General features: G+C 49.0%; 1 protein-coding gene across 1 annotated transcript in view; it reads left to right on the top strand.

Moving 5' to 3' along the window:
• The window catches only part of PUS1 (pseudouridine synthase 1), a 46,974-nt gene extending 34,426 nt beyond the window's left edge, over window positions 1–12,548 (top strand). The window contains exon 6 of the mRNA XM_063964666.1: window positions 11,375–12,548. Coding sequence (XP_063820736.1) covers window positions 11,375–11,425 — 51 coding nt within the window. The 3' untranslated portion in view covers window positions 11,426–12,548. The remainder of the gene's footprint in view (window positions 1–11,374) is intronic.
• Window positions 12,549–18,760: the final 6,212 nt, after the last annotated feature.

Raw genomic sequence — 18,760 nt, 5'->3', positions numbered from 1 at the left:
TAAAAAATTTCCTGCTGCGATCAACTTGGAATTACCCCCTTAGTCAGGGTTTTATAGTACAATTACCCTGTGATATACATCCAGTTCTTACTGTGTACTGTTATATCTATTGTTATTTAGCTGTGTAAGCTAGTCCAGTGCAGTATTATTGTCAGTAATAACCTCTGCATTGTACAAACTGTGACTTTCTGTGTGTGCATTTGATAGCTGAGTGGTGTCCATTTCGTGTCTTTCACTCAACTTGCTATCCCTATATTCCATAACCTGAGGGGGCTCGGTGCGTCAGGTGTTATCTAATATAGGATTTTCACAAAGATATACTGTATTATGTATTTTTCTCTGTGATTTAGTCACCATATCTCTCCTTTATCTCTGCTAGTGCTAACTACACTGCGCAGGGGTTTGGGTTCAGAGGTTTAGTGCTGCTGATAATTGTACTGTGTTAACCTCATACTGCAAGTTATATCATGTCTGCTTCTGAGGGTAACGGTTCTGGGGCTGAACACACTGTCGGTGTTGCTGACGCCACGGGGCCATATGAGGAGAATTTAGCAGCTGTGGGCTCTGGTTCCGGGGGCTCCTTGCCCCCCAGTGGGACTGTGGCAACGGAGGCACATACTGACCCATCGTGGGCCACTTTTTCCATGCTTCTGCATGCGCTAGTTCACAAACTAACTCCCCCTATGTGACCCCCAATGCCGGTACAACCGTATGTGGTCCCTGCAGCTAACCCGCCGTGGGCGGACGATTTATCTGCTCAATTAAAGAAGTTGAACCAGTCCTTGACTACTAAAAAGTCTGACCAACGCTCGCCTAAGTCCAAGAGGTCCTCTAAGCGAGCGCTTATCTCCTCACAATCCACTGCTGTCACTGACGCCTCATCTGATGAAGACGGCACATATACTGACCCCTCAGGTTCTGACTCGGATACGGCTGATGGGGAGGGTAGTTCACATGTGGATGTTCCTGATCTTTTGGAGGCTATTAAGTTAATTCTGCAGATTACGGATGATCCCGAGCCATCCGTCCCTCCTAAGAAACCAGATAGGTTCAAGCGTCAGAAGGTGGTTAAGCAAGTTTTACCTCACTCTGACCACCTAGTGGATATACGTCCGGGACCCTGGGAAAATCCGGGTACGAAGTTTGTGCCTCAAAAGAAGATGCTGGCTCACTATCCCCTCGCGCCAGAGCGGTCTAAAAATTGGGAAACGCCTCCTCCAGTGGACTCACATGTGGCTAGGATGGTGGTTTCCGCAGCTCTACCTGTCACTACCGTCACGTCTCTAAAAGAGCCTACGGATAAACGTGTGGAGGGTTGTCTGAAAGCGATTTACAACCTCACGGGTGCTGCACATAGGCCCACTATTGCAGCTACATGGGCTGCAGAGGCTATTGAAGCATGGGGCTTGGAGTTAGAAGCTGAAATCTCTTCTGACCATGCTAGAGAATGCTTGTCATATATTGTCACAGCTTCTCGATATATTAAAGAGGCGGCTTCTGATGCCGGTATCCTAGCAGCCAAGGCCTCTACTACATCAGTCCTGGCTCGCCGGATATTGTGGCTGAGATCCTGGTCTGTGGATCTGGACTCTAGAAAAACCCTGGAGGTACTCCCTTTCAAGGGAGATATTCTGTTTGGGGAGGACTTAAATAAGATTGTGGCTGACTTGGCTACTGCCAAAACTGCCTGTCTGCCTAATACCGCTCCTTCTATGTCGAAGGCTAAAGGTACGTCCTTTCGCCCCTTTCGTCCTTCAGGTAAAGCAAAAGGTCAGGCGTACCATAAGCAGCCCCGCACTTCCAAACCTGGTAAGCTGAAGCCCAAAAGAGCCTGGGCTGCCCGTCGGCCAGCTGCCAAGACCGATAAGCCTGCCGCATGACGGGGCAGGCCTCCCTCTGGGGGATCCCAGGGTGGGGGTCCGGCTTCTAGGGTATACCCAGGAATGGTTGAAGACCACTTCAGATGCCTGGGTACGGGAAGTCGTCACTCGAGGTTACGCCATAGCCTTCAAAACTCGACCCACTCATCGATTTTGCCAGACAGATGTCCCATTGGACAAAACAAAGGCAAACACTCTACATTCGGTGGTACAGACCCTCCTGGATACAGGAGTCGTCGTACAGGTGCCTCTTGCTCAGAGGGGCCGGGGGTACTCTTCTCCGCTATTTCTGGTCCCAAAACCGAATGGGTCCTCCCGGCCCATTCTCAATCTCAAGGCACTGAACAGGTTTGTGAAGGTTTCCAAGTTCCGTATGGAAACCCTTCGCTCTATAGTTCTGGCCTTGGAGCCTGGGGACTACATGGTCTCCCTGGACATACAGGATGCTTACCTGCATATTCCTATAGCAGTGTCACATCAACAATACCTGAGGTTCGCTATTGACAACCTACATTACCAGTTTCGGGCATTACCTTTTGGTTTAACGACGTCTCCGCGAGTCTTCACCAAAGTTATGACGGTGGTACTCCGCTGTCAAGGGGTCAGGATACTGCCGTATCTGGATGACTTGTTAATCCTGGCAAATTCCCCAGAACTTCTCCTACGTCATCTGGATATGACTGTCCGGTTTCTACAAGCCCACGGGTGGCTCATCAACTGGAAGAAATCCTCCCTGGTCCCTGCTCAGAGCATGGTGCACCTGGGAGCGCTATTGGACACTCACAACCAACGGTTGTTCTTGTCTCAGGAGCAAGTCCTGAAGCTTCAGGACAGGATTCGTTGCTTCCTTTCTCGTCCGCAAGTGTCGATGCATTCGGCGATGCAGGTGCTGGGCCTCATGGTGTCAGCATTCGACATGGTGGAGTATGCTCAATTCCATTCTCGCCCCCTCCAGAGGCTGATTCTAGCCAAGTGGGACGGCCTGCCTTACCGGATCAGGTCTCGCATGATCTCATTGACTCCGGAGGTCCGTCTGTCGCTGCACTGGTGGCTCCAGGACCAACGATTGTGCAGGGGCCGTCCCTTCTGGATATCCAACTGGGTCCTGTTGACGACAGATGCCAGTCTAAGAGGTTGGGGCGCGGTGCTGGAGCAACACTCCCTTCAGGGTCGGAGGACCAAGGAGGAATCTCTCCTCTCTATCAACATTCTGGAATTGCGGGCGGTCTTCAGTGCGTTGAACCTGGCCCAGCATTTAATTCAGAATCGTCCTGTTCAAATACAGTCAGACAACGCCACCACAGTGGCTTACATAAATCATCAAGGCGGCACTCGAAGCCGTTTGGCAATGAAGGAAGTCTCACGGATTCTACGTTGGGCGGAACGCCATCTACCGGCCATATCGGCAATATTAATTCCGGGAGTCCTGAATTGGGAAGCGGACTTTCTCAGTCGTCAGGACGTGCATGCCGGCGAGTGGGGCCTCCATCCAGAAGTGTTTCAACTCCTCGTGGAAAAGTGGGGTCTTCCAGACGTGGATCTGATGGCGTCTCGACACAATCACAAGGTTCCGGTCTTCGGAGCAAGGACAAGGGATCCTCAAGCAGCATTCGAGGATGCGCTGGCGGTGCCGTGGAGGTTTCGGCCGCCGTATGTGTTCCCTCCGGTGTCACTCCTGCCCAGGGTAATTCGGAAGTTCAAGCAAGAAAAAGGAAATCTGCTTCTCATAGCTCCAGCGTGGCCCAGACGGCACTGGTTCTCAGACCTGCAGGGCCTATCGTCAGAGCGTCCAATTCTACTTCCACAACGCCCAGACCTCCTCGTTCAGGGCCCCTGTATCTACCAGGACCTAGCCCGGCTGTCTTTGACGGCGTGGCTCTTGAAGCTTCCGTCTTGAGGGTTAAGGGTTTTTCTGAAGAGGTCATTAAAACTATGTTGCGGGCCCGGAAACCGGCTTCTGCTCAGATTTACCATAGGGTCTGGCATTCTTACTTTGCTTGGTGCGCATCTAACAATTATGACGCTTCCAAGTTTAGTACAGCCAAGCTTTTGGCTTTTCTGCAGCAAGGCCTAGAGTTGGGCCTGCATCTGGCCTCCCTAAAGGTTCATATTTCTTCCTTGTCGGTGTGGTTTCAGGGAAAAATTGCGATTTTGCCTGATGTTCATACTTTCACTCAGGGTGTGTTGCATATCCAACCTCCCTATGTCCCGCCTGTGGCTCCTTGGGACTTGTCGGTGGTTTTGGAGGCGTTGCAGGAGCCTCCGTTTGAACCCCTTGGTTCAGCTGACCTTAAGTGGCTTTCCCTTAAGGTTGTGTTCTTGCTGGCTATTGCCTCTGCTAGAAGAGTGTCTGATCTGGGTGACTTGTCTTGTCGTTCCCCATATCTAATCTTTCACCGTGATCGGGCGGTTCTTAGGACTCGTCCCGGATATTTACCTAAGGTGGTTTCTTCGTTTCACCTTAATCAGGAGATATTGGTTCCGGCCTTTGTCTCTCCTGATTTGTCTTCCAAAGAGCGGTCTTTGGATGTGGTACAGGCTCTCCGTATCTATGTGAAGAGAACTGCTTCTGTCCGAAAATCTGATTCTCTCTTTGTTTTGTTTGGATTTCACAAACGTGGCTGGCCTGCTCACAAGCAGACCCTGGCCAGATGGATTAGAATGGTGATTGCACATGCTTATGTGAAGGCTGGTCTCTCTGCTCCTGATCACATCAAGACCCATTCTACTCGGTCTGTTGGACCTTCTTGGGCGGCCCAACGTGGTGCGACCCTTGAACAATTGTGCAAGGCGGCTACGTGGTCTTCCGGGAACACGTTCACAAGGTTCTATGCCTTCTATGCTGCCGCTTCCCAGGATGCTTCCTTTGGACGCCGGGTTCTTGTGCCCGCTACAGTGCGTCCCCTCCCATAAGGAACTGCTTTAGGACATCCCCATTGTCCAATACTTGTGGAGCCCAGTGTACCCCGCAGCAGAAAACGAGTTTTATGGTAAGAACTTACCTTTGTTAAAACTCTTTCTGCGAGGTACACTGGGCTTCACAAGGCGCCCACCCTGACGCAATTAGCTTCTTTGGGTTGGTATGGCATTAGCCGCTGACACTTCTCTTGTCGTGAGAGTGTGGTGTCTGTGGCTACTAACTGTTGTCTCTTTTCCTGCTACTGCATTGGGCTGGTTAACTAAAAACTGAGCTCCTGTGCTGGGAGGCGGGGTGATATAGGAGGCGGCGTTGTGCATTCTGGGAACAGTCAAAGCTTTGAGCCTGTTGGTGCCTCGGATCAAGATCCTATTCTACACCCCATTGTCCAATCCTTGTGGAGCCCAGTGTACCTCGCAGAAAGAGTTTTAACAAAGGTAAGTTCTTACCATAAAACTCGTTTTGGCACGTTAGCTTTGAGAATTTGTTTTTAATATTGGTAAAGACTGTGGTCAAGAGTGATGTGGCATGTTTGACTAATTTGGATCCCTTTGCATTCTTTTCTCTAACGTCCTAAGTGGATGCTGGGGACTCCGTAAGGACCATGGGGAATAGCGGCTCCGCAGGAGACTGGGCACAAAAGTAAAAGCTTTAGGACTACCTGGTGTGCACTGGCTCCTCCCCCTATGACCCTCCTCCAAGCCTCAGTTAGATTTTTGTGCCCGAACGAGAAGGGTGCACACTAGGTGGCTCTCCTGAGCTGCTAAGTGAAAAGTTTAGTTTTAGGTTTTTTATTTTCAGTGAGACCTGCTGGCAACAGGCTCACTGCACCGAGGGACTAAGGGGAGAAGAAGCGAACTCACCTGCGTGCAGAGTGGATTGGGCTTCTTAGGCTACTGGACATTAGCTCCAGAGGGACGATCACAGGCCCAGCCATGGATGGGTCCCAGAGCCGCGCCGCCGGCCCCCTTACAGAGCCAGAAGACTGAAGAGGTCCGGGAAATCGGCGGCAGAAGACGTCCTGTCTTCAATAAGGTAGCGCACAGCACCGCAGCTGTGCGCCATTGCTCTCAGCACACTTCACACTCCGGTCACTGAGGGTGCAGGGCGCTGGGGGGGGGCGCCCTGAGACGCAATAAAAACACCTTAGATGGCTAAAAATACATCACATATAGCTCCTGGGCTATATGGATGCATTTAACCCCTGCCAGTTTTTCCATAAAAAAGCGGGAGAAAGGCCGCCGAGAAGGGGGCGGAGCCTATCTCCTCAGCACACAAGCGCCATTTTCCCTCACAGCTCCGTTGGAGGGAAGCTCCCTGACTCTCCCCTGCAGTCCTGCACTACAGAAACAGGGTAAAACAAGAGAGGGGGGGCACTAAATTTGGCAGATTAATAATACAGCAGCTATATAAGGGAAAAACACTTATATAAGGTTATCCCTATATATATATATATATATATAGCGCTCTGGTGTGTGCTGGCAAACTCTCCCTCTGTCTCCCCAAAGGGCTAGTGGGGTCCTGTCCTCTATCAGAGCATTCCCTGTGTGTGTGTGCTGTGTGTCGGTACGTTGTGTCGACATGTATGAGGAGGAAAATGGTATGGAGGCGGAGCAATTGCCGGTAATAGTGATGTCACCCCCTAGGGAGTCGACACCTGACTGGATGGTCGTATGGAAGATAGCGTCAGCACTTTACAAAAGACTGTTGACGACATGAGACAGCCGGAAAAACAGTTAATACCTGTCCAGGCGTCTCAAACACCGTCAGGGGCTCTAAAGCGCCCGTTACCTCAGATGGTCGACACAGACCCAGACACGGACACTGACTCCAGTGTCGACGGTGAGGAAACAAACGTATTTTCCAGTAGGGCCACACGTTACATGATCACGGCAATGAAGGAGGTTTTGAACATTTCTGATAATACCCTTTTTTGTGGTACTTGTAGTATGTGGGGTGTGAAAAAACTACCCGTAGTTTTTCCTGAATCAGATGAATTAAATGAGGTGTGTGATGAAGCGTGGGTTTCCCCCGATAAAAAACTGCTAATTTCTAAAAAATTATTGGCATTATACCCTTTCCCGCCAGAGGTTAGGGCGCGTTGGGAAACACCCCCTAGGGTAGATAAGGCGCTCACACGCTTATCAAAACAAGTGGCGTTACCGTCTCCGGATACGGCCGCCCTCAAGGAGCCAGCTGATAGAAAGCTGGAAAATATCCTAAAAAGTATATACACACATACTGGTGTTATACTGAGACCAGCAATCGCCTCAGCCTGGATGTGCAGTGCTGGGGTGGCTTGGTCGGATTCCCTGACTGAAAATATTGATACCCTGGACAGGGACAGTATATTATTGACTATAGAGCATTTAAAGGATGCATTTCTATATATGCGAGATGCACAGAGGGATATTTGCACTCTGGCGTCAAGAGTAAGTGCGCTGTCCATTTCTGCCAGAAGAGGGTTATGGACGCGACAGTGGTCATGTGATGCGGATTCCAAACGGCATATGGAAGTATTGCCGTATAAAGGGGAGGAGTTATTTGGGGTCGGTCTATCGGACCTGGTGGCAACGGCTGGGAAATCCACCTTTTTACCCCAGGTCACCTCTCGGCAGAAAAAGACACCGTCTTTTCAGGCTCAATCCTTTCGTCCCCATGAGGGCAAGCGGGCAAAAGGCCACTCATATCTGCCCCGGGGCAGAGGAAGGGGGAAAAGACTGCAGCAGGCAGCCTCTTCCCAGGAACAGAAGCCCTCCCCCGCTTCTGCCAAGTCCTCAGCATGACGCTGGGGCCTTACAAGCGGACTCAGGTACGGTGGGGGGTCGTCTCAAGAATTTCAGCGCGCAGTGGGCTCACTCGCAAGTGGACCCCTGGATCCTGCAGGTAGTATCTCAGGGGTACAAATTGGAATTCGAGACGTCTCCCCTTCGCCGGTTCCTGAAGTCTGCTTTACCAACGTCTCCCTCCGACAGGGAGGCGGTATTGGAAGCCATTCACAAGCTGTATTCCCAGCAGGTGATAATCAAGGTACCCCTCCTACAACAGGGAAAGGGGTATTATTCCACGCTGTTTGTGGTACCGAAGCCGGACGGCTTGGTGAGACCTATTTTAAATCTGAAATCCTTGAACACTTACATACAAAGGTTCAAATTCAAGATGGAGTCACTCAGAGCAGTGATAGCGAACCTGGAAGAAGGGGACTATATGGTGTCTCTGGACATCAAGGATGCTTACCTCCATGTCCCAATTTGCCCTTCTCACCAAGGGTACCTCAGGTTTGTGGTACAGAACTGTCACTATCAGTTTCAGACGCTGCCGTTTGGATTGTCCACGGCACCCCGGGTCTTTACCAAGGTAATGGCCGAAATGATGATTCTTCTTCGAAGAAAAGGCGTCTTAATTATCCCTTACTTGGACGATCTCCTGATAAGGGCAAGGTCCAGGGAACAGTTAGAGGTCGGAGTAGCACTATCTCAAGTAGTGCTACGACAGCACGGGTGGATTCTAAATATTCCAAAATCGCAGCTGATTCCGACGACGCGTCTGCTGTTCCTAGGGATGATTCTGGACACAGTCCAGAAAAAGGTGTTTCTCCCGAAGGAGAAAGCCAGGGAGTTATCCGAGCTAGTCAGGAACCTCCTAAAACCAGGCCAAGTGTCAGTGCGTCAATGCACAAGGGTCCTGGGAAAAATGGTGGCTTCTTACGAAGCGATTCCATTCGGCAGATTCCACGCAAGAACTTTTCAGTGGGATCTGCTGGACAAATGGTCCGGATCGCATCTTCAGATGCATCAGCGGATAACCCTGTCTCCAAGGACAAGGGTGTCTCTCCTGTGGTGGTTGCAGAGTGCTCATCTTCTAGAGGGCCGCAGATTCGGCATTCAGGACTGGGTCCTGGTGACCACGGATGCCAGCCTGAGAGGCTGGGGAGCAGTCACACAGGGAAGAAATTTCCAGGGCTTGTGGTCAAGCCTGGAGACATCACTTCACATAAATATCCTGGAGCTAAGAGCCATCTACAATGCTCTGAGCCTAGCAAGACCTCTGCTTCAAGGTCAGCCGGTGCTGATCCAGTCGGACAACATCACGGCAGTCGCCCACGTAAACAGACAGGGCGGCACAAGAAGCAGGAGGGCAATGACAGAAGTTGCAAGGATTCTTCGCTGGGCAGAAAATCATGTGATAGCACTGTCAGCAATGTTCATTCCGGGTGTGGACAACTGGGAGGCAGACTTCCTCAGCAGACACGACCTCCACCCGGGGGAGTAGGGACTTCACCCAGAAGTCTTCCACATGATTGTGAACCGTTGGGAAAAACCAAAGGTGGACATGATGGCGTCCCGCCTCAACAAAAAACTAGACAGATATTGCGCCAGGTCAAGGGACCCTCAGGCAATAGCTGTGGACGCTCTGGTAACACCATGGGTGTACCAGTCAGTGTATGTGTTCCCTCCTCTGCCTCTCATACCCAAGGTACTGAGGATCATAAGAAGGAGAGGAGTAAGGACTATACTCGTGGCTCCGGATTGGCCAAGAAGGACTTTGTACCCGGAACTTCAAGAGATGCTCACAGAGGACCCGTGGCCTCTACCTCTAAGAAAGGACCTGCTCCAGCAGGGACCCTGTCTGTTCCAAGACTTACCGCGGCTGCGTTTGACGGCATGGCGGTTGAACGCCGGATCCTGAAGGAAAAAGGCATTCCGGATGAAGTCATCCCTACCCTGATCAAAGCCAGGAAGGATGTAACCGTACAACATTATCACCGTATTTGGCGTAAATATGTTGCGTGGTGCGAGGCCAGGAAGGCCCCTACAGAGGAATTTCAACTGGATCGTTTCCTGCATTTCCTACAAACAGGACTGTCTATGGGCCTAAAATTAGGGTCCATTAAGGTTCAGATTTCGGCCCTGTCGATTTTCTTCCAAAAAGAACTGGCTTCAGTTCCTGAAGTACAGACGTTTGTCAAGGGGGTACTGCATATACAACCTCCTTTTGTGCCTCCAGTGGCACCTTGGGATCTCAATGTAGTTTTGGGATTCCTAAAATCGCATTGGTTTGAACCACTTTCCACTGTGGACTTAAAATATCTCACATGGAAGGTGGTAATGCTGTTAGCCCTGGCTTCAGCCAGGCGTGTCTCAGAATTGGCGGCTTTATCCTATAAAAGCCCTTACCTAATTTTTCATACGGACAGGGCAGAATTGAGGACTCGTCCTCAATTTCTCCCTAAGGTGGTTTCAGCATTTCACTTGAACCAGCCTATTGTGGTGCCTGCGGCTACTAGGGACTTGGAGGACTCCAAGTTGCTGGACGTAGTCAGGGCCCTGAAAATATATGTTTCCAGGACGGCTGGAGTCAGAAAATCTGACTCGCTATTTATCCTGTATGCACCCAACAAGCTGGGTGCTCCTGCTTCTAAGCAGACTATTGCTCGCTGGATTTGTAGTACAATTCAGCTTGCACATTCTGTGGCAGGCCTGCCACAGCCAAAATCTGTAAATGCCCATTCCACAAGGAAGGTGGGCTCATCTTGGGCGGCTGCCCGAGGGGTCTCGGCTTTACAACTTTGCAGAGCAGCTACTTGGTCAGGGGCAAACACGTTTGCTAAATTCTACAAATTTGATACCCTGGCTGAGGAGGACCTGGAGTTCTCTCATTCGGTGCTGCAGAGTCATCCGCACTCTCCCGCCCGTTTGGGAGCTTTGGTATAATCCCCATGGTCCTTACGGAGTCCCCAGCATCCACTTAGGACGTTAGAGAAAATAAGAATTTACTTACCGATAATTCTATTTCTCATAGTCCGTAGTGGATGCTGGGCGCCCATCCCAAGTGTGGGTTGTCTGCAATACTTGTACATAGTTATTGTTACAAAAATCGGGTTATTATTGTTGTGAGCCATCTTTTCAGAGGCTCCTCTGTTATCATGCTGTTAACTGGGTTCAGATCACAGGTTGTACGGTGTGGCTGGTATGAGTCTTACCCGGGATTCAATATCCTTCCTTATTGTGTACGCTCGTCCGGGCACAGTATCCTAACTGAGGCTTGGAGGAGGGTCATAGGGGGAGGAGCCAGTGCACACCAGGTAGTCCTAAAGCTTTTACTTTTGTGCCCAGTCTCCTGCGGAGCCGCTATTCCCCATGGTCCTTACGGAGTCCCCAGCATCCACTACGGACTATTAGAAATAGAATTATCGGTAAGTAAATTCTTATTTTACATCTGGTGATGTGCAAGTCAGTCAGTAGATTTTCTAACCATGTACAATTAACAATCCTAAAACTAATGAATTTAAAATTCTACTAGAATAATAATAATAGAATTATTTAAGTGTACTCTCATTTTGGATAACTTTTTTTGTTCTTAATTCTGTAGCTTTCAGACCTGCCTCAATTTTTTTCTACTCTGTTTTAACATAAATGCTTGTCTTAGTAAGTTACAGCTCCCATTTTTTACTACTCTCGTAATGTCCTAATTCTGCCATTTTAAATGTGCCTTGATGTATGTTTCTTTAGTTATTTTTGTTGTGGTTTTTTTGTATTTATTTTTAATCAAATACTGTAATTTACTTTGTTTTCAGGTGGAGGGAGCAACAGTTGTGCAGAGTGATGACGGAGGAGACTCTGACTGATGCAGAATTGTCTGTAATCTTGCTACACTATTCCTGAGGTTACAGCTCTTTGCCGGAAAGTGCATGACCACTCTGCGGATTAATAACTTGTGATTGGGAACATTGTATATCTGTTTTTAAACAACTCTTGTGCAAGATGCTGCTCTCCCCACCCCACCCTTTTTCTTTTTTCTTTTTTCTTTTCCTTTCTTTCTTTTTTTTTTTTTCTCTTTTAGTACAACTTGTTTTTGTACTTTTATTTCCCCCTGCCTTACAATATGTAATCATGTGGGTGAATAGATGGAATGTACTACGTAACTTTCTAATGGCTTAGAGACCATTACATATCCATATACAGTCGACCCTGGTTAAGTGGGATCTCAAGGGATGGCACATTTATTTTCTCAAAGAGGTATCTCACTTATCCGGTTTCTCATTTAACCAGGTTTGTCTCGCTTATAGAGGATCTCACGTATGCAGGTTCAAACAGGATACCCCCTGTAAGTCCAGGTACAGGGTATTGCCTAGGGACTTGTGAAAACCTGTACTGTACTTATCCCATTACAACAGGTTCTAAAGGCGGTCGTCTCATTTATAGAGGTGATTATTCCTAATAATTGAGAAAAATCAGTCTCCGTTAAAGAGGTTTGACAGTCTCACTAACAGGTTTTTATTTTGGTGCTGAAATGCCGGGATCTCACAATTAGTCCCAGTAATAGAGGTTTCCCACGTATCCAGGTCCCACTTATCCAGGTTTAACTGTATACGAGAAGACTGAAAGCAGCTGATGGCTCAGCAGTATAATAGAGAAGCAGCATAGGTTAGGGGATGTTATTTCTTTTGTCGTGCCTTGAAGATAAGTACTTTCAAAAGTAAATGAAATACTTTATAGCATTTTCAATTGGAAATTTTGAAAGCCTTTCACTAAACGTTAATTTCCAATTTAGGCTTGTGCCATCAGACACTTATGCCAAAACTTGATATTATGTGATTGTACACTATAGGCCTAATTCAGCTGCTAACATTCTATACAACATCTGCTGTTGTGGATAAGTGGCTTGAAAGGTACATGTAGTGCTGCAAGCTCTTAATAGCTGTGTAAAGTGTAATAACACAACTTTTTTTAATAAACACAGTTTGAACACTTGTGTCTTCATTTAGACTTTTTGCAGTTGTGTTTACGTCAACTGCTTCATGAATTTTCTGTTGTCGGTCTACTGGTTTTATAGGGAAGAACTTAACATTTAAATATGGTCTGCATGACAAATGAAGGTTGGAATCGAAGGTGGAAGAGTATATTAAATGGCACAAATACTACGGGGGATAGTAATTTGCAAATCTTCGTTACTGGGTGCCAATACCAAATTCAATAAAGAAAAAGTATGTTACTTCTCCGTTGGCCCATAGAATATAGTCAACTAAAATTAGTTTCACAAAGTGACTTCTTTTTCAAAGCAGTTGAGACCACATACTGCGAACTTTGATGCAAACAATTAGAGACCTTTGGAAAGAGTGCCGAAGAGCGTGTTAAAAGATGCATTTCTACAAATGTGGTGTAAATTAAGGAGGTTATAGATATGCCATGTAATCCATAATCTCGTAATTTTATTTTCTTTATCAAATTGCTAAAATCAAAAGAAACTACTAGTAAATTATAAAAAAAAAAAAAACCTCATCCTGTATTTCTCTGACGTCCTAGTGGATGCTGGGAACTCCGTAAGGACCATGGGGAATAGACGGGCTCCGCAGGAGACTGGGCACTCTTAAAAGAAAGATTAGGTACTATATCTGGTGTGCACTGGCTCCTCCCTCTATGCCCCTCCTCCAGACCTCAGTTAGAATCTGTGCCCGGCCAGAGCTGGATGCACTTAGTGGGCTCTCCTGAGCTCACTAGAAAAGAAAGTATTTGTTAGGTTTTTTATTTTCAGTGAGATCTGCTGGCAACAGACTCACTGCTACGAGGGACTGAGGGGAGAGAAGCAAACCCACCTGCTTGCAGCTAGCTTGTGCTTCTAGGCTACTGGACACCATTAGCTCCAGAGGGATCGAACACAGGGCCCAACCTCGATCGTCCGTTCCCAGAGCCGCGCCGCCGTCCCCCTTGCAGAGCCAGAAGACGGAAGATAAAGATGAAAAACGCCGGCTGAAGACTTCTGTCTTCATTAAGGTAGCGCACAGCACTGCAGCTGTGCGCCATTGCTCCCTATGCACACCACACACTCCGGTCACTGTTGGGTGCAGGGCGCTGAGGGGAGGGGGAGGGGGAGGGGGGGGGGGGGGGCGCCATGGGCAGCAATTAGTTTACCTTTTGGCACAAATAGCACTTAATACAGTGTATAACACTGTATATGTGCAAAACCCCCCGCCATTAACATTATAAAAAGCGGGAGAAGCCTGCCGCTGAAGGGGCGGGTCTATCTTCCTCAACACAGCCAGCGCCATTTTCTCTTCACAGTTCCGCTGGAAGGACGCTCCCCAGGCTCTCCCCTGCAGTATCCAGTACAACAAGGGTAAAAAAGAGAGGGGGGGCACATAAATTTAGGCGTAAATTGGTCTTAATAAGCAGCTCTTGGGAAAAATCACTCAGTATAGTGATAATCCCTGTATTATATAGCGCTGTGGTGTGTGCTGGTATACTCTCTCTCTGTCTCCCCAAAGGACTTTGTGGGGTCCTGTCCTCAGTCAGAGCATTCCCTGTGTGTGTGCGGTGTGTCGGTACGGCTGTGTCGACATGTTTGATGTGGAGGGCTACGTGGAGGCGGAGCAGGAGCCGATAAGTGTGATGTCGCCCCCTACGGGGCCGACACCAGAGTGGATGGATATGTGGAAGGTATTAACCGACAGTGTCAACTCCTTACATAAAAGGTTTGATGACGTAACAGCCTTGGGACAGCCGGCATCTCAGCCCGCGCCTGCCCAGGCGTCTGAGGCCATCAGGGGCTCAAAAACGCCCGCTAGCTCAGATGGCAGACACAGATGTCGACACGTAGTCTGACTCCAGTGTAGACGAGGATGAGACAAATGTACAGTCCACAAGGGCCATCCGATGCATGATTACGGCAATGAAAAATGTGTTGCACATTTCTGACGTTAACCCGGTTACCACTAAAAAGGGTATTATGTTTGGGGAGAAAAAGCAGCCAGTGACTTTTCCCCAATCTGATGACTTAAATGAATTGTGTGAAGAAGCGTGGTGGTCCCCTGATAAGAAACTAGTGATTTCTAAGAGGTTACTGATGGCGTACCCTTTCCCGCCAACGGATAGGTTACGCTGGGAGACATCCCCTAGGGTGGACAAGGCGCTCACACGATTATCTAAAAGGGTGGCACTGCCGTCTCAGGATACGGCCGCCCTAAAGGAGCCTGCAGATAGAAAGCAGGAGGCTATCCTGAAGTCTGTATATACACACTCAGGTACTATACTGAGACCTGCTATTGCTTCAGCATGGATGTGTAGTGCTGCAGCAGCATGGTCTGATACCCTGTCAGACAACATTGATACCCTCGACAGGGATGCTATTTTGCTAACCATAGAGCATATAAAGGACGTTGTCTTGTATATGAGGGATGCACAGAGGGACATTTGCCGGCTGGCATCTAGAATTAATGCAATGTCCATTTTTGCCAGGAGAGTATTATGGACTCGGCAGTGGACAGGTGATGCTGATTCTAAAAGGCACATGGAGGTTTTGCCTTATAAGGGTGAGGAATTGTTTGGGGACGGTCTCTCGGACCTCGCATCCACAGCAACAGCTGGGAAGTCGACTTTTTTACCTCGGGTTTCCTCACAGCCTAAGAAAGCACCATATTATCAAGTACAGTCCTTTCGGCCTCAGAAAGGCAAGCGGGTCAGAGGCGCATCCTTTCTACCCAGAGGCAGGGGTAGAGGGAAAAAGCTGCACCAGACAGCCAGTTCCCAGGAACAAAAATCCTCCCCTGCTTCCACTAAGTCCACCGCATGACGCTGGGGCTCCACAGGTGGAGCCAGGTGCGGTGGGGGCGCGTCTCTGGAACTTCAGCGACCAGTGGGTTCGCTCACAGGTGGATCTCTGGGTTCTACAAGTGGTATCTCAGGGATACATGCTGGAGTTCGAGGCGACTCCCCCTCGCCGTTACCTCAAATCAGCCTTGCCAGCTGCTCCCAGGGAAAGGGAGGTAGTGCTGGCGGCTATTCACACGCTGTACCTTCAGCAGGTGATAATAAAGGTTCCCCTCCTTCAACAGGGACGGGGTTACTATTCCACAATGTTTGTGGTACCGAAACCAGACGGTTTGGTGAGACCCATTCTAAATTTGAAATCCTTGAACACTTATGTAAGGAAGTTCAAGTTAAAAATGGAATCGCTCAGGGCGGTTATTGCAAGCCTGGAAGAGGGGGATTTTATGGTGTCGCTGGACATCAAGGACGCTTATCTGCATGTCCCCATTTACCCACCTCACCAGGAGTACCTCAGGTTTGTGGTACAGGACTGTGATTACCAATTCCAGACGTTGCCGTTTGGTCTGTCCACGGCACCGAGGGTATTTACCAAGGTAATGGCCGAAATGATGATACTCTTTCGGAAGAAGGGAGTTATAATTATCCCGTACTTGGACGATCTCCTTATAAAGGCGAGGTCCAAGGAGCAGTTGTTAGTCAACGTAGCACTATCTCGGGAAGTGCTGCAACAGCACGGCTGGATTCTGAATATCCCAAAGTCGCAGCTGATTCCTGCGACGCGTCTGCTCTTCCTGGGCATGATTCTGGACACAGAACAGAAGAAGGTGTTTCTCCCGGTGGAGAAGGCCCAGGAATTGTCATCTCTGGTCAGGGACCTCCTGAAACCAAAACAGGTGTCGGTGCATCACTGCACGCGAGTACTGGGAAAGATGGTAGCTTCTTACGAAGCAATTCCCTTCTTCAGTGGGATCTGTTAGACAAGTGGTCCGGATCGCATCTTCAGATGCATCGGCTGATCACCCTGTCCCCGGGGGCCAGGGTGTCTCTGCTGTGGTGGCTGCTGAAGGCTCATCTTCTCGAGGGCCGCAGATTCGGCATACAGGACTGGGTCCTGTTGACCACGGATGCAAGCCTCCGAGGTTGGGGGGCAGTCACTCAGGGAAGGAACTTCCAAGGACTGTGGTCAAGTCAGGAGACTTCCCTTCACATAAATATTCTGGAACTAAGGGCCATTTACAACGCCCTAAGTCAAGCAGAACCCCTGCTTCAAAACCAACCGGTGCTGATTCAGTCAGACAACATCACGGCGGTCACCCATGTAAACCGACAGGGCGGCACAAGAAGCAGGATGGCGATGGCAGAAGCCACAAGGATTCTCCGATGGGCGGAGAATCACGTGGTAGCACTGTCAGCAGTGTTCATTCCGGGAGTGGACAACTGGGAAGCAGACTTCCTCAGCAGGCACGACCTCCATCCGGGAGAGTGGGGACTTCATCCAGAAGTCTTCACGCTGATTGTAAATAGTTGGGAACGGCCACAGGTAGACATTATGGCATCCCGTCTCAACAAAAAGCTAAAAAAAAAAATATTGCGCCAGGTCAAGGGACCCTCAGGCGATAGCTGTGGACGCACTAGTGACACCGTGGGTGTACCAGTCGGTTTATGTGTTCCCTCCTCTTCCTCTCATACCCAAGGTACTGAGGATTGTAAGAAAGAGAGGAGTAAGAACTATACTCATCGTTCCGGATTGGCCAAGAATAACTTGGTACCCAGAACTACAAGAAATGATCTCAGAGGACCCATGGCCTCTGCCTCTCAGACAGGACCTGTTACAGCAGGGCCCTGTCTGTTCCAAGACTTACCGTGGCTGCGTTTGACGGCATGGCGGTTGAACGCCGGATCCTAACGGAAAAGGGCATTCTGGATGAAGTGATTCCTACGCTGATAAAGGCTAGGAAAGACGTGACAGCACAACATTATCACCGTATATGGCGAAAATATGTTGCTTGGTGTGAGGCCAGGAAGGCCCCTACAGAAGAATTCCAGCTGGGTCGATTCCTGCACTACCTACAGTCAGGAGTGACTATGGGCCTAAAATTAGGATCCATAAAGGTCCAGATTTCGGCCCTATCTATTTTCTTTCAAAAAGAACTGGCTTCACTGCCTGAAGTTCAGACGTTTGTTAAGGGAGTGCTGCATATTCAGCCCCCTTTTGTGCCTCCAGTGGCACCTTGGGATCTTAACGTTGTGTTGGATTTCCTGAAATCCCACTGGTTTGAGCCACTTAAGACCATGGAGCTAAAATCTCTCATGTGGAAAGTGGTCATGCTATTGGCCTTAGCTTCGGCTAGGCGTGTGTCAGAATTGGCGGCTTTGTCGTGTAAAAGCCCTTATCTGATCTTCCATATGGACAGGGCAGAATTGAGGACTCGTCCCCAATTTCTCCCTAAGGTGGTATCAGCATTTCATTTGAACCAACCTATTGTGGTGCCTGCGGCTACTAGGGACTTGGAGGACTCCAAGTTACTAGATGTAGTCAGGGCTTTGAAAATATATATAGCCAGGACGGCTGGAGTCAGGAAAACTGACTCGCTGTTTATCCTGCATGCGCCCAACAAGCTGGGTGCTCCTACTTCAAAGCAAACTATTGCGCGCTGGATCTGTAGCACGATTCAGCAAGCTCATTCTGCGGCAGGATTGCCGCATCCTAAATCCGTAAAAGCCCATTCCACAAGGAAGGTGGGCTCTTCTTGGGCGGCTGCCCGAGGGGGTCTCTGCTTTACAGCTTTGCCGAGCTGCTACTTGGTCGGGTTCAAACACATTTGCTAAGTTCTACAAGTTTGATACCCTGGCTGAGAAGGACCTTGCCTTTGCTCATTCGGTGCTGCAGAGTCATCCGCATTCTCCCGCCCGTTTGGGACCTTTGGTATAATCCCCATGGTCCTTACGGAGTTCCCAGCATCCACTAGGACGTCAGAGAAAATAAGAATTTACTCACTGGTAATTCTATTTCTCGTAGTCCGTAGTGGATGCTGGGCGCCCGTCCCAAGTGCGGACTCTCTGCAATACATGTATATAGTTATTGCTTAACTAAAGGGTTATTGTTATGAGCCATCTGTTACTGAGGCTCAGTTGTTGTTCATACTGTTAACTGGGTATGGTTATCACGAGTTGTACAGTGTGATTGGTGTGGCTGGTATGAGTCTTACCCTGGATTCCAAATTCTTTCCTGGTAATGTCAGCTCTTCCGGGCACAGTTTCCCTAACTGAGGTCTGGAGGAGGGGCATAGAGGGAAGAGCCAGTGCACACCAGATATAGTACCTAATCTTTCTTTTAAGAGTGCCCAGTCTCCTGCGGAGCCCGTCTATTCCCCATGGTCCTTACAGAGTTCCCAGCATCCACTACGGACTACGAG

The sequence above is a fragment of the Pseudophryne corroboree genome, chromosome 1, assembly GCF_028390025.1.
Source record: "Pseudophryne corroboree isolate aPseCor3 chromosome 1, aPseCor3.hap2, whole genome shotgun sequence".
In the NCBI taxonomy this organism is placed as follows: Eukaryota; Metazoa; Chordata; class Amphibia; order Anura; family Myobatrachidae; genus Pseudophryne; species Pseudophryne corroboree.
Note: the sequence above shows the minus strand (reverse complement) of the source record. Positions and strands in the feature narration are given on the sequence as shown.